This window comes from Aotus nancymaae, unplaced genomic scaffold (assembly GCF_030222135.1).
Source record: "Aotus nancymaae isolate 86718 unplaced genomic scaffold, 86718_ANA_hifiasm-v0.15.2.pri h1tg000007l, whole genome shotgun sequence".
NCBI classification, from domain to species: Eukaryota; Metazoa; Chordata; class Mammalia; order Primates; family Aotidae; genus Aotus; species Aotus nancymaae.
Genome location: NW_026988418.1, coordinates 49,378,006 through 49,394,543, shown reverse-complemented (window position 1 = coordinate 49,394,543; position 16,538 = coordinate 49,378,006). Strand labels below are relative to the sequence as shown.

General features: G+C 35.9%; 1 protein-coding gene across 1 annotated transcript in view; it reads right to left on the bottom strand.

Moving 5' to 3' along the window:
- Positions 1 to 1,355: 1,355 nt before the first annotated feature.
- Positions 1,356 to 16,538, bottom strand: part of CLCA4 (chloride channel accessory 4) — a 31,518-nt gene continuing 16,335 nt past the window's right edge. Inside the window, exons 5-14 of the mRNA XM_012464791.3 lie at positions 16,022 to 16,199; positions 15,448 to 15,666; positions 13,831 to 14,058; positions 10,218 to 10,395; positions 8,780 to 8,886; positions 6,887 to 7,102; positions 5,739 to 6,006; positions 3,917 to 4,087; positions 2,411 to 2,644; positions 1,356 to 2,052 (exon numbers count right to left, since the gene is read on the bottom strand). Of these exons, the coding sequence (XP_012320214.2) occupies positions 1,640 to 2,052; positions 2,411 to 2,644; positions 3,917 to 4,087; positions 5,739 to 6,006; positions 6,887 to 7,102; positions 8,780 to 8,886; positions 10,218 to 10,395; positions 13,831 to 14,058; positions 15,448 to 15,666; positions 16,022 to 16,199 (2,212 nt within the window). The 3' untranslated portion in view covers positions 1,356 to 1,639. The remainder of the gene's footprint in view (positions 2,053 to 2,410; positions 2,645 to 3,916; positions 4,088 to 5,738; positions 6,007 to 6,886; positions 7,103 to 8,779; positions 8,887 to 10,217; positions 10,396 to 13,830; positions 14,059 to 15,447; positions 15,667 to 16,021; positions 16,200 to 16,538) is intronic.

Below are 16,538 nucleotides of genomic sequence, written 5' to 3'. Positions count from 1 at the left end.
TCAAACTTTCCTAGAGTCAGGAGTCTCCTACTTACTTCTTCCCTTGCTCCTTTACCACTTCCAATTTAAACTACAAGGCCCTTTTTGTCAGCCCTGCTGACAAAAATTCATTATGCCAGGTCAAGATCTATGTTTGAAGATTGTTAAAAGGGACCCCTGGACTTAGCTTATATGGCTTTCATTTTTGTTTACTTCCAAATAGCAAAGAATTCCTACCAATGCTACATGAGATAAGAAGACAGATGTGTGGGTGCTGTTCTTCAGGTCCTCTCTAGTTCCTCCAGATACTGAGTTATGATCATAAAAATTCCTGTTCAAAATGAAAAAACCACCTGTTGGAAGAACAAGGAAACAGTATGCTTGCAAACTTGGATTTAACGTCTACCTCCTTCTATGAGGGGAATTCATTCTACACCATCTTACACCATTGTTACATGCTCTGTGTTCCATTTCATTTACATCAGTAGGGCCTCTGGCAGACCCAGCTATGGTCTGCCATATAAAACTGCTCCTTTCAACCTACATTTTCTGTTTAAGAGATCTCATTAGTCAATATGGTTGTGACCCTGAGAGATGAATGAAAATATGTTTTGAAAATATTTAGTTTTGAGGCTGGGTGCAGTGGCTTATGACTGTAATCTCAGCACTTTGGGAGGCTGAGGCAGGCGGATCAGAAGGTCAAGAGATCAAGACCATCCTGACCAACATGGTGAAACCCTGTCTCTACTAAAAATACAAAAACTAGCTGGGCGTGGTGATGCGTGCCTATAATCCCAGCTACTTGGGAGGCTGAGACAGGAGAATCGTTTGAACCCGGGAGGCAGAGGTTGCAGGAGAGTAGCTTGAACTCTGGGAGGCAGAGCTGAGATTGTGCCACTGCACTCCAGCCTGGTGACAGAGTGAGACTGTATCTTAAAAAAGAAAAAAACAATTTAGCTTTCTTTATCTGAAAACAAGGGCAATAGATAGTAGCTTCAGAAGTTCTTTCCTATAATAAAACAAAAAGTGTGCAGATAGGAATGGCTTTTTAGATATATGTTTATATTGAAATAAAATCAGGAAAAATTATAGTTTGACAGGTGGTAATCGATTTTTTTTTTCTATTATCCTCCTTAGCCATGAATTGTAGTAAACATAACCTTGGCAATTGTAGGGTATAGTTGGAGGCTTTGGATGAATAAAGTATCAACAATTTATTCTTAATAGTACTAATACAATATTTATTTTTTCCCCAAGTGTTTATTTGCTTTCCTTTACTTGTATTTTGACTACTCAAATAGATAATTTAAATTTCTTGATGAAATTTGAAATATCATTACAGAAAACTGTTGTATCAAATAATACACAACCAGGAATCAGTATGAAAAAGGGTTTTTGTTCATCTCTATTTCTTACAAATAAAATAACAAATAAGTAAAATTATTAAATTTAAATTTTGACACAGTTCTTCACATATCCATGGATGTTTTATTTAATCCAAGTATCCTTTAAAATTATTTTAGACATTTAAAATTATTTTTATGAGTTTATGATCACACACGGGATGAATTTTGAGATTCAGAAATACCTTTTACTTATCCTGTTTTGTTTTTTAAAACCCTGTTCTAGGTCTACTTGTAGATTTTTCCCTCGTTAGGATTCAAATGGTGGTACTTAAAATAATGCTAACAATTACAACAGACCCAACCACAGACAATACCAGGGTAGAAATATTAACTCCAGAATGATGATTTTTATCAGGAATAGGAGTAGTATAATTTTTGTCTGGAGTAGGAGTAGTATAATTTTCATCAGAATCTGCTTGAGGGATAAACAAAGCTACTTGTGCAATATTGGAGACTTTCGATGTCAAATTGCTTTTATCTATACTTTTAATGGCAATAAACATGTGGGTTGCATTTTCTTCTGAGATATTTCCTGGTTTAAATGCAAAGATTTCCTTGGAGTTGGCCTCCTTTGGTGACAGCTCAGTAGTATTTACCTGAAGAGCATCATCAAAACTGTCTCTTAGATCAAGGATACTTCCACTTATTCTTATGATATAATGTTGAACTAAGAAAAAAAGTTACAAGCAGTTTAGAGACTGGAGCACAGCATATTTATTTCTTTTTATTTATTCTCAAAAATGTCTATTTATGCAAAGCATATAGTCATATCAAAAGCCTCACTCATTTTTTAATAAAAGCTGAATTCTGATCTTAAGCTCTGCAAACTGCTACCTTCTCTGTATAAAAAGTAGGACCATGTTAAAATGTGCCACTTGATTGATTGAAAAATATCAGATTATAAAATTAATACTTTGCTAAGCTATCAATTTAAAACCATTCTCCCCTCACCCACTCTTACACCCTTTTTTTTTGCGATTAGCACTTTTCACTTAAGTCAAAATCACATGACACTTCGTCCTTACCTTTTCCAACATCAAAATCATCTCCTGGTGCTGTCCATGTAAGAACAATCTCATCCTCATGAGGTGTGGCATCAAGGTCTGTGATTTGACTTGGTGGGTATAGGTCAGGCAAGGGAAAGCTTGGGACTTGTGATACCACAAATGCACCTCCGGACGCTGTTCGGCTGAAATTCTCCAAGGTGGCCTGAGTATCCTCATTATTTTCAGGTCTTGGTGGGTTTGCTTCAATTTCCCCTGCATTACACATTTCCTGGTTTATGATGGGTAAAACTGCTGGTATTTTTTAGAATTCAATGAATCACCTTCTCCACCCCACTTGTCTTTTCCTTTATTAAAAATATACACAGTCACATTTTTACTAAGTTTTGTGACAATCATAAGCATCCAATTGGTGAGAGAATCTTTGTTAGGACATTGTAGGACAGCATGAGATAATAAATTGCTTTAGAATTAAGGCTGCACTGGATGAGAGTAATATTATATAATTCAATATGTGCCTTTTTTAAAAAAGGAATTGCTTTACCTCTTGAATTATCTGCTCTCTGGGAATCTACCTGGAAAAACCATTGCCAGTTCTCCTCCACCCACTTGTGATAGGACTCTCCCTCCATGCTGCAAGTGCTAAGGAATAATTCTTCTGATTGCAATCCAATTGCTAGTAGAAAACCCCTGAAAGTGATGTTACTAAATAACAGAAAGCTAGCAAAGAATGAATTCTTAATTCTTACATCACTTTACTGTACATTTTTTTTCTTTTTGACTTATTAAAATTCCAAATAAATATTTACTCTTATAGCATACATAATCTGAAGGATAAATTCTGCACTGGCTTGTGCTTATACTCATAAACTGGCCTGTTTCCTTCATCTTTAGCTGAAAATTGGGCATATTATTGTTGATATACATAAGATGTTCCAAACTAACATAGTATCAACTGACGTTTTTGAATGAGATCATGTCTTTTGCAGGAACATGGATGGAGCTGGAGGCCATTATCCTCAGCAAACTAATGCAGGAACAGAAAACCAAAATACTGCATATTCTCATTTATAAGTGGGAGCTAGATGATAAGAATTCACAGACACAAAGCGGGTAACAACAGACACTGGGGCCTACTTGAGGGTAGAGGTGGGGAGGAGGGAGAGGAGCAGAAAAAATAACTACTGGGTACTAGGTTTAGTACCTGGGTGATGAAATAATCTGTACAACAAACCCCCATGACATGAATTTACCTATACAACCAACCTGCACATGTACCTCCAAACCTAAATTGAAAGATTAAAAAATAATAACTGACCTTTTTGAGTGCTTGAGTGCTTACTAGGTGCCAGACATTGTGTCAAAGCTTAGATTAATTTAGAGGCAAATCCTAGTCTGACTGAGAACTTTATTCCATCAGGAATAAAGTTGATTCCACCAGGGAAACAGGTTGTTTGAAGCCTTCATTATATCAAATCACAATATTATTCAAACTATCACTGGATTATAAATATCATGAATACTCACCGTTTACTACCCAGCCTGGTATGTATGCAGCTCTATTCAGTGGATGCCGTAAACTTAGCCTGGCAGTGTTTGTTCCTCCATGAGCCCGTACTTTTAAGCTGTATCTGCCATTTTCTGTATATGCTGTAAAATATCTGGAGTAGACCCCGTCATTCTTGAAAGAATCAGCACCTTGTTATAGAAATGAAGGAATAAAGTATTGTAAAGAGAAATGTATGCATTTTCTAAGACAAATAATTGGCTTCTATAAGCATATTCTCTAGATTAGGCTCAATATTCTGAGGTTGATCCTTTAGAAAATATTTCCATTATATTCTGCCAAAACAGTTTATTGTTGAATCAATACATTTGAGCTATTTTGATATCTATTATAACACACATACACACATTGATATTTATGTATGCATAATAAATGCCTAAATACTTCACCTTTGTGTCATTATTAATTCATATACAGAATATTACACATAGTACTCTTACAATTTCTCCACCACTTGCTTTGCTTTCAGCTTGCTTTCTCTAAACACATTAATTATGTCATCTTTCTTTTTAAATCAAAATGATCTCTACTAAGGAAAAATCCTATCTTTGTGTAGGATTTAATTCTCATAACAGTCAACTAAAATTACTAAATTTGGATAGTTTTAGAGATATAAATTTCCCAGACTTCCTAGGGAAAGGTCCCAGCATTCTGTGTTCTTACAAGCCCTCAAGATGACTTCTTTGCACACTGAAGTTTGTCTGAAGACTAAAGACATTTGAAGACTAAAGAATGTCTGCTCTATGTCATTGTTAATCACCAATACCATCTCAGGTAAAGGCATTCCGAATTAGCAAATTTCCCCAATTAGCTGAATGAGACCTTCCTAACTGGTGACAGAGGTTGGCTGCCTGGATGACAAACAATGATGATGACAAAAAATAACATGTATGGCCAAGCGTGGTGGCTCACTCTTGTAATCCCAGCACTTTGGGAGGCTGGGGTGGGAAGTTGGCTTAATCCCAGGAGTTTGAGAACAGCTGGGGCAATATAGTGAGATCTTTTCTCTTCTGTAGACCTTTTCTTTACAAAAAATTTAAAAAATTAGCTGAGTATGGTGGCACACATCTGTATCCCAGCTACTTGGGATGCTGAGGTGGGAGGATTGCTTGAGCCTGGGAAGCAGAGGGTGCAGTGAGCTGAGATGGCGCTACTGAACTCCATCCAGCCTGTGTGACTGAGCAAGACCTTGTCTCAAAACACAAACAAACAAACAAAAAACCCTCAAAACCCAAAAACTTTTAAATTTTTTATTTATTGATTTATTTTTTGGGTATTTTTGTTTTTGTTGAGATGGAGTCTCTCTCTGTCACCCAGGCTGGAATGTGGCGGTATGATCTGGGCTCATGGCAATCTCCACCACTCAGGTTCAAGCAATCCTCTGGCCTCAGCCTCCCAAGTAGCTGGGATTACAAGTGTATGCCACCACACCTGGCTAATTTTTTGTATTTCTGGTAGATATCGGTTTTAACTATGTTTTCCAGGCTAGTCTTGAACTCCTGACCTCAAGTGATCTGCCCACCTAGGCCTCTCAAAGTACTAGGATTACATACATGAACCACTGTGCCCAGCCCAAAGACATTGATTGAGTGCTTACCATATGCAAGACATTTGCTAAGCACTCTGTAGGTTTTACCTAGATCAAATTTCCTGCTGGTCCTGCTATTCCTCCTTAATCTGCATCAATTCTGTTGCCTGTCTTACTGCCCCACAATGCCATAGGGACTCATGACATGTTGAGTTAGGAAAATATTGGCTTACTCATAAAAACCTGTGAATTACCTGCACCATTATCCAAAAGTTCCAAAACTTCTGTATTTCCACTCTGTGATTCAATGAAAGCAGTCACATTGGCTCCAAGAACAGGTACATATCCTTGTAGAATTTCTGCATAAACAATCATTGGGCTGGGGAAACTGTTTATGTCCTTATTCATTTTAGCATTCACTGTGATTGGAGGCACAGAAGAATTTGCTGCTCGAGAAGTTACTGTAATAGTTAATGTTTCTGAGTTTTCTTTGGCTTGAATATTATATGCCCAAGTGCCCACCTAGAAATGTCAACAGAAATATAATAAGTATCCAAAGTCAAGCTACTTTCTATGTTTCCATTATGTAATTCTAAAATAAATTATGTAAATGGAGAGTAGAATAAAGAAGTTTTTAAGGATGTTGAGGCTCAATGGGTAAGAGCTGAGGCAGTTCAGACGGGGCATGCCAACTGGTGTCATTCATGATGTGTATACTTTGCTATATCTCAATTGGAAAAAATAAATTTTAGAAGGTTCGCCTTCGTTTTGGCCTTAGAGTCCACAGATTCATCAATCCTGGTAGGGCTAATAAGGAAGGACCCTGTAGCTCTTTACCCACCAAGTTGTATAGATTTTTCCTACATTTCCTTCTTAAAGTTCTTTTTAGACTATCTTGACTACCTTTTCTTCTTTTTTTTTTGAGACAGAGTCCTTGGTCTGTTGCCCAAGCTGGAGTGCACTGGCATGATCTCGGCTCACTGCAAACTCCACCTCCTGGGTTCAAGCAATTCTCTGCCTCAGTCTCCCAAGTAGCTGAGATTGCAGGCACCTGCCACCACACCTGGCTAATTTTCTATTTTTGGTAGAGATGGGGTTTCACCATCTTGGCCAGTCTGGTCTTGAACTCCTGACCTCGTGATTCACCTGCCTTGGCCTCCCAAAGTGCTGGGATTACAGGTGTGAGCCACAGCTCCTAACCTCTTCCTTGTTCTTGATTCATAAGTTCTTTTTTCTTTTTTCCCACCATCATAATTTTAAGGACATAGGCATAGAAAGTACAGACTATTTTATCTTAATTTTAAAGTTGATATAATCTTTGGTACTCACATTTATGACATTAAACAATTTATGTTCAGCTTTTAAAAAATGTTGTCAGGAAGTCTAAAAGCTGATTGCTTACCTTTGCAGTTCCTGGAATACTGAGATAGGCCATTTTGGAAGCTGCATCCACTGTGAAATTTCCCATTATTGTTCCATTGGGATCCCAGAGAAAAATACTGGGAGCCAATCTGTCCCATGTGATGAGAAAGAATGTGTCCTTTCCCACTGTGCTATCAATTATGACAGTGTCATTCATCCAGGCAGTACTGTTCAGTGTTAATCCCTTACTTTCCAGCTGTTCAAATAGATTTCAAAATTAATGACTTCAGAAGACAGTAATTTTATTTTTTTTTCAAGATAGTTCTTAATTTCTGGCCTGAGAGCAAACTTATAAATGGCAAAGCACCTTAGACTTGTGATCTCTCTGCAAGCTGGTTATGATATGACAGTTATCAATTAAAAAGTGAAAAAGTAAAAGACTTAGAGCAGAAACATGGGTTTTACAGTTGTGAATATGACCTTATTGCTTTTTCCCGGTTGTGTTGGTAAGCATTCATGAATATTTTCCTGATGTGAAATTTTGAAATAATTTTTTCACACAGATAGAGGGAGTAGCACTGGACTGATAGTTAAAGGTTGGACTCCTGAGAAGAGAGGAAATTGAAAATAGAATCTTTCTCTGAGAGGAACTTTTTGTTGATAGCTCTTAGTCCAGGAGAGCCAACCATTTTTCTTTAGTTACTTATTTTTTAAACTGACAAAGAAATATGCATATATTGTGGAATGGCTAAATCAAGTGGATTAACATATGCATTGCCTCACATACTAATTATTATTTTTTTGTGTGATAAGAACGCATAAAAAATCCGCTTAATGATTTTCAAGTATACAATACATTGTTGTTAACTACAGTTGCTACATTTTATAACAGGTTTCTTGGTGTTTCTACCATTCGTTTACAATAAACAGAACACAAAATAGTATCTTCAGAATCACTTCTGTCTCCTTACTTGTCAATTTCAGTCACCATAATCATCATTTTCTCAGTCAACCACTGTGGCCACCTTAGAAATGACCTTTATTATCCTTCAGTTTGTTCTCTACACACTACCAGGCTAGCTCTCACACCAGTTTTAACTTGGTTGCAGGGTATATCTGCAAACCAGATGTCCAAATCAATCTGCACATACTCTAAGCTCACATCCTGTAACTTCTGTTCTTTTCAGTGTTGAGAAACAGAGGAAAATAGGTTTGTTTTGGGATCATGGCAAGTTTTAATATAGGCAATGAGTTGATGAGCCGGAAAACATAAGACAGGAATCTTGGCATAAAGTGACATGACATAGACTTGTAGGAATGAAAAGAAGAGAAACATTTTCGTTAAACATATTTTGAGGGAAACAGGCTATGTTCACAGGGGACATGGAGAAAGAAGAATCAAAGTTTACTCAAAGTTTTTGAATCTAAGTAATAGAAAATGCTATCAAGATCCAAATGAGAAAAAATGTTAAGTTCAGAAGAGAGGTGAATAAAACAAAAAGCTGGTGAAAAAATGTGGTTGAGGAGGTAACAGAAGACCTATGTTTATAGATATCCAATGATTATTCACCCCTTCTTTCTCTTGCTTAATTTATTTCCAAGATACACTTCCTCCATTTCCCAACCAGGTTCTTGAGTTCATGTGTCTAAATCTACTTCATAGACGTTAACTGCATGGGAAAAGCTTGGAAGCCTAAACTTTTAAAATTCATTCATTGAGAAATGGGTGCTTTATATTGGAAAAGGTCCATTTTTGGTGAAAAATTTGACATTATTAGGTTGTAATGTCATTTCTTAGCAAAGAAAAAGTTTAGATTTTAATTAAAAATTTATTTTGAGAAAAATATGGAACTCAAAACTTATAACTAACAAATTGTTTTTTCTTTGTTATGGCAAAAGTGAACATGAAAACCAAAGGAATGGAAACTCTAACCTGAAGGGACTTCTGGGAGATATCGGCATTTCCTGATGTAAGGGCCCCAAAAGCATCAATGAGGCCATTGTTCTGGACTTCATCTGAAGCATAAAAATGACTTCCTCCTAAAATGTAAATGCATTAATTAGACTGCTTTCTAGAAAATAAGTACGTTTATTTTAGTGATTATTAAGGTAATAGTTAAAACAAAAATCATAGTTTCAGTATGTGTTATTAAAATAGACCAAAGGCACGTAGTTGTGCAGATTAAATCTGAAACGCTAATTTTAAAATGTCAGAACTAGGGAATGAAAGCTACCATAATACCTCATTATCAAAATCTTAGGTAGCTAAAATGCATGATAATTATAGAATATGAAAGATGTTACAATTCTAGGTATTAAAGCTGACAAACTTTACACACAGCCCTTTTAGAGAATCTTTTATTTCCAATAAAGTTGACTTTCAGATATTTCAGTCAGTGTAGATTTGTGAAATCTTTTGTTAAAAAATTTGTTAATCTTTTATTTTACTTCTAACAAAATTGACTTTCAGACATTTCAGCCAGCATAGATTAAAATCAGAAAATTAGAAAGATTAAAGAGCAGCTACATTTAGGTATTCTCACAATAACTGGCAATGAGCAGATAGAAAAATGGAAAGCAAGAGAGATAAATCCAAAAAAGTACTACTTTTCAAGGTGCTACTTGGAATATAAATATATTTTACAATGACCATGAAAGCACTTTAAAATGATGTGATTTTGTATAAGCATTAAAAAGCAAGCATATATTTAGTACCATTAGAAGCCAATTCAACATAATTATATCATGTCATAAATTACATATTCTCTACTATGTTTAAGAAGGTATTAGAAATATGTAATCCATTTTCATCATATGTTTGTGTGTCTAAAATAACAGCAACCATAGTTAATGTTTATATAAAAACTTCATTGTTATGTAGATCTTTTCAGTCTGAGCTTCTGTTAATCACATACACCCGCCCCACAGCTTATGCTCTGGTCTCACAGATTTTCACCATTACCGCCACATGCCTTGCATTGTTACCCCAACATGATGTTTTTTGCCACTGACCTGATCATCTTTTCTTACCATTTTTTCTACTCAGAGAAATTCAACACCTTGTTCAAAGCCCAGCTCAGAATTTAGCTAGTTTCTCATTCCTGGCTGTATACAACTCTAGTAACTTAATGGCTTCCTCTGCTCACATAGAACTTTATTCTTCTATATTCCTCTGTTACAAAAGAATGTTATCTGATTATGTTATTTCATTAACATTTTTTATTTTTACTCCAAGTGCTATGAGAACAGCTTGGATCTGGTCCCCAGCTTCAGTGCCTCCAGGGCAGAAACTCAAGAGAAATTGTTGAACTCTCAGCCTTTACATTTACGCATTGCTATTGAAGGTCTGGAATAAACGAACCATGTTTTACCTGTTATATTGCTCATCTGTGTTACTGCTTCATCAGCATCTTTTCCCAAAGCGATAAAATGAACAATGGCCCCACTTTGTTTTACTAAATCAATACAAGAACTTGCAGTGTTATCCTCCCCATCAGTCAGCAGCACTATTTCAGATCCATCAAGTTGGGAGTATAGCTCTCCAATCACCTGTAAACGTAATTCAGAGCACAGTTACCAACAGGCTTTCTGAGATCAAATAGACTAATGGGAAATGAGACAAAAATTATAGAGAAAATGAACACAAGTTACGCAGAATAGAAGAGATGGCCTCTATTTTAAAATAAGAATTTTCAAGCAACAGTTTTTGGGGGAAGTTAAACATGAATTTCTTTTTAACTCCCAGCAGCAGGGAATATTTATTTAAATGAATTAGGTGGGACCAAGCTTTGGAAAATCCTGTCTAGACTAAATGATGATAACATCTCAACCTGGGAAACTCAGGTCAATCAGATACTGAAAGTATAATTACAGTATATGACATTAAGTGTTCTGTTTTCTTTGACTGGACTACCCTCTGACAGATAAGCCTTCAGTTTATAAAGTCTGTTGCACTTATAGCTAGATGCCTTAAGAATCCACTTCAACATTTTCAAAGTCAGTGATTACAAATTAGTAAACCCTCACTATGCTTATAAAGAAAAAATATGGAAAGTTCTAAGCATGTGGTTAGGGACCTTGTTATGCAACTTTCATTTACTTCTAATAATAACTGGCACAGAACTAAGCATATTGGGGATGCTCAAATAATACATGAAAATTATATTTGTAGCTTGAATCCTTTTCCTAAATGCCAAACAGTTTGAAACTCAAAGTTTTGAATCTAGGTGCCTGTAAAAGAGGATAAAGAGAACTTAGCCCAGCATGACAACTATATTTCATTTTCTTGCACACTTTTAATTGGTAGTGGCATCTTCGAGCACCATTTTGAGACACTGAGTCCAGGCCAAGAGGCAACAAATGACAGATTATCAGTGGCTTTCTTTGGCATGGAGTGGAGGTGTTTGTGGAGATGTGCAGAAGAGGGTTTGGAATGTAGAAATCCCTAAGAAAGCTGGATCAGGGAATAAATTGACTACCTTATGACAATTTTTGCATGTTTTGAGGCAAAGAATGACTAATATATATATTGCAATATATGGGAAATACTCTCTGACATGCATTGAAACGAAGCAAAAAGATAGGAAAATGCTTTTATACATTTAGGGCATTTGTAGCATCTCCATCACACTTCTCCCATGCATTTAAGTACAAAATGAAGATCCAAAGATGAAGCAGAGTTCTCTCTTTCATCTTTCCTTTTCTTGCATGTGTTTATTTAGCAAGCATTTACAATGTGTCAGTCACTGTGCTGGGGATTCAGTAGGAACTACACTCCTATATTAATAAATAATTGGGTTCAATTTAACAGTGTTTATGGAGCTTTGTGACAGAGACTGAGGAGGTCTACAGATGAGCAACAAAGACAAAACTAATATGTATTTACTACAGAATATTCTATAGTTCAAGAGAAGTAACAATGTAGTGTTAACAGTTTACTGAATACTTGCTATGTGTTAACTGTGTTTTATACATTGTATAATTTAATCCAAATCCAAGCTCCCAAAGTGTCTTCCTATTACCACTCTTACTGCCTACAATTTGTTGTATTCAGGGCAATTGGAATCATCTTCCTGGGACATAAATAGATTATCAAACTCTGACACTTTAAACCATTCAGGGCTTTCTGTTGTTCTTGAAACAAAATACAAGCCTCATATTTTTTGAAGTTTTGAAAGATCTAGTCATTGTCTACTTCTCCAACCACATTTCATACCCCCTCATTTGCCAAACTCCAGTGCCACTAGCTTCTATCATTTCTTAGAATAATCTAGTTTTTTCTCAGCCTTTTCCTAAGGCACTTTTGCAGTTTCTTTTTTAACTGAACTACTGGCTGCTTCTCATCCTTCAAATCAGAGCTTAAATGTTACTTTTCAGAGAAGCCTCATTGGCCTCTCTAACCAAAGTAATTCTCCTTTCCCTGTTATTCTGTCACATCTCCCTGTTTGGTTTATTCACAACACTATATAATCTGCAGTTCTTGTTTTTATCTATCTATTTATTATCTGTTCCCTACTTATATAAATGTATCACAAGAGTGAAAAAGCTTTGCTTGGTGAATAAATTAAAACATGTTCATATTTTGAATGAATTAAAACATGAGCAACCTTATGTGCTAGCTTTAGTTATCCTATTTTACTGATGAGCTAATTGAAGGCTAGAGAGGATAAGAATCATGTTTAGGGTCATAAAGCTAATAAGTGACAATTGTGATTTGAATGTAGGACTTCATGTTACAAACCTAAACTAAAATGTCATGCAATTCATGGAAGAGAGAGATTCAATTGGGTCGGGAGTAAAAGGGACGCTACATGAAGAAGAAAGGATTTTGAAGAATTGGTAGAATTTTAACATGCAGAGACAGGCATTGGGGTGGGGGAAGGAAGCATTTTAAATAGAGGAATTTGCATGTGCAAAGGTTTGGAGACTGTTAGTACACAGTGGACTTGGAGAACAGTGTGTGTAGTAAGTTGGTTGGAGGATAAAACAGAGAGGGGAGAATTGAGAAATAAGGCAGGAAAGATACCTGAGGGCAATTTTACTGCGTTGGGGAGACTTTTTAGTAATGTCAGACTGAGAAATTGAGACCATTTTGTAGACTGTGAAGAGACAGTGAAGATTTCTTAACAGTAAAATGACATAATTGATATTAGTTGTGGGCTCAAGATGACCGTTTGGCTAAAAATAATGTTCATGATAATTGTACGTATATTTAACTAATTATTATAAATAATTATATACTTATGATAAATTATTACATATTTATTACATATAATATTTGAACTATATATTTACTATATAATATAGTAAATATTGTTCTAAGTATGTAAATGTATTATTTCACATAATCCTTATAATTATTCTATGAGGTAGGCATTCCTATTTCTTATATTGTGTAGATAAGGCACTGAGAGTCCAAAGAGACTGAAATGTTAGCCTAAGATTACACAGTCAGTAAGTAGCACATCCAGTACTCTGATGTCAAAGTTTATGCTCTAACTCATATGCCTTACCCTAAATATGACTCACAGTCTTGCTACATCTGCTTTAAGAGGTACAATAAATAGTTGGCCCTAGCTGAATGTTACAGAAGCTCAAATGAGAACTAGCTTAAAGTGGAATCATACTATGTCATCAGTGTCACTGCCCTAAAAGTTGATGGCTTTTGCATCTAAGCACACTTATTTAACTAACACTTATCAAGCACTGACTACTGCATGGTAACAAGACAGCAAAGTCCCTGACTTCCTTGGGCTTGTGAGTGGCAAATTTATAGTTGCTTATTCACCCATGGGTTGTTCATCGATTAATTGATCCATTAAAACATCAAGAGAATTTTTTTCTATATGCTTAGTCCTGTGCTTCTTAGGATTACTTATGTTAAAATTAGGCAGCAAGCATGTGCGGCAGCACTTAACATGAAAATCTCCTTCTTAACATGAAAAAGAAACAAAAAACAAAATACATTTGCAGTACGATTTTCACCTGAAATGCGGATTTAATTCCAGAGCAGATGGAAGTTCCTCCCTGAGCATGTGTAGGTAACTTTTCCAAGAGTGTATTTCTTTCATTGCTGCTTATTATTTGGATTAGCTTATTTATAATAGTGGCAGTACTATCAAAGTGAACCATCCCCACCCAGGATCCATTTTCAACAGTCTGCAGCAGGAATTGTTTTGCTGCTTGATTCATTCGATTCAGGCGGTTATCACTCTAGATCAAAAAGACAAGAAAAACAAACAAGTGATTTTTGACTGGAAAATAGTAGAAGATCACATAAAACGAATGAACAGAATTTATTGATAAGATGTTCTGTGAACAGTAGTCGATGTTGTTAAAGAATTGATAAAATTAAAAAAAGGTGATGTGTATTATTGGACACATTTTTGCATAGTAAGGAGCACAGGCTTTTATTTACAGCTGATTCTTAACTGCTAAGTACCCAAGTTAGAGGTGGAAGCTAGGGTGGGGATTGAGTTGAAATTGGGGTGAGGATACACATTTTAGAGACTCTCTAATTACTCCTGGCATCTTCTGTGCCTTTTGTCTTCAGATAAAACCATACTCCCAAGCCTATAAATCAAACCAGACGATTGTAGAGTCCAACCAGAGTGGAATCACTCCATCCACTGGAGAGTAGACTGCTCAAAAGGTAAAACTTAACCCAAGCTTTACTTTAAATTGAGAGAAGCCAAGCCCCTATCTTCCCATTTTCTCTTTCTGTTTCTAACCTCTTGCTGCCCACTTTCCACCAATGGGTTTATTGAAATTGGCTCTTTGGTAACCCTCGGGACCCAACCCTCTTTCAAAGGTAATTGTCTAGGGTATAAGCTTCTTCACATGTTTGTCTTCTCCCATCCTTATTACCATATTGATCTGTTACTCCTCACCAACCTATGCCTACGTTTCCTTCTGAACTCCCTCAACCAAATGACAATGAAAAACTTCTATATCTTCATTTTACATGCTTCCTCCACCACCTGCATTATAGTGGCTCGATTCCTTCAGCTTTCTCATTCTCTGCCCTTTTTAATACCTCCCCGCATTTGCTGAAGACCTTATTCCTGTTCTTCAGCCTGCCTTGTTCTGCCTTAAATGCACCATTTTTCTGGTTTCTTATCACATTGCAGTCACTTGTTTGCCATCCATTCATTTCAACAATTATTTATTGATCACCCATATGTTATTAACTTTATTCTAGGCAATAGGGATAAAAGATGAATAAAACACATTTCCAAATCCTAGAAGATCTCCTAGGCTAGTGGAAGAGAAATGTATAACATAAATATAATATACAGTAATAGAGGTATGTGTAGGGCATTGTTGGGAATCAGTAGAAGGGCTTTAACCAGCCTAGAAGCCCAGTCCATTTTCTGGAGGAATCCAAGGAGGAAGTGACCCTTGGATTAGGTATTTTTAATTATATTGGCATCTTTCTTTTACTATGATAGTTTTCTGCAATATCTTGAAGTCATGATCATAGGGAATGATGGTACTTTATGCCACCTTGCAATTTAGAACAATCTAGGTGCGGATAGAGTTCAGTGTGTTCTCGGACCTTCAAATATCCCACATCCGTATATCTAGAAAAAATGAACCTACCACCATGCTTCCTGACTTATCAAGAACTAAGCACACAATTCTTTGACTGATCTTCAGCAATGAGAAGACAGGTGGAGGAGGTGATGTCACCATAGGTGTGGTGTTTTTAAAGTCCTCAGAATTGCTGATCACCTCCCATGTACTTCTAAAATTGCACTTTATGTTTTGTAGGCTTGGAGCTTCTTGATTATGGTTTTTTTCATTACAGAATTCAACAACCTAAAAGGTTAATAAAATGAAAAAATAATTTAAATATACCATGCATTTGAAAATCAAACTACAAACCTGAAAAATTTTTAAATGTGTTCTGCAGATATATTGTTTGTTGAATGAAATATGATTTGCTGAGCATCAATATTACAATAAGGCAGATTTACCATAATAAGAATACTGATAACTGTAATAATAGATAAACACTACATAACACTAGTTCAGCACTTACTATGTGTTAGCCAATGTTCAAAGAACTCTATTTCAATATATGTAATCCTTAGGTCACCTGAACATTTACTTTAAAAACACGACAATATGTCATTTGATTATAAATTCTGGAAGCAATTATCAGCATACTTACAGAATCGATACTTTGCATAAACATTATGGATGCTTTTTCTGTTTGCACTTTATCAGGAAAGAATTGACAATCTTTTTCATATAGTTTTGTTGTAGAATTAACTCTGCACGTTCTAGTAAGACAGCTGCCTCCTTGACACTTATAAACTCTATTTATACCAGAGATGCCTGTGGAACACCTGAAAATATATGACAGTTAATCTTTGAGGCAACTTAATCATTAATGCTAATAGAAATCCTAAGTGGTTCTATTCATTATGACCTTTATATCAATATGTTTATTCTTCTATGTGCATCGTGTACTTCCAATCCTGGCAGTAGAGTTTAAGGGTTCCAATCAAAGTAATTATCTATTTTTTAAGAAACTCTAGAGGGAAAATTTAAGTGAGGCCTCCAGATAACACAACGGTTGAGTTCTCCGCTGGTATTAAAACTTAGACATCTCTCCTGCTGGTCTTCTGTTGGCAAATACACTGTAGGGACCTAGATAAGAGACCTTGTGAGATAATTTACTCTGA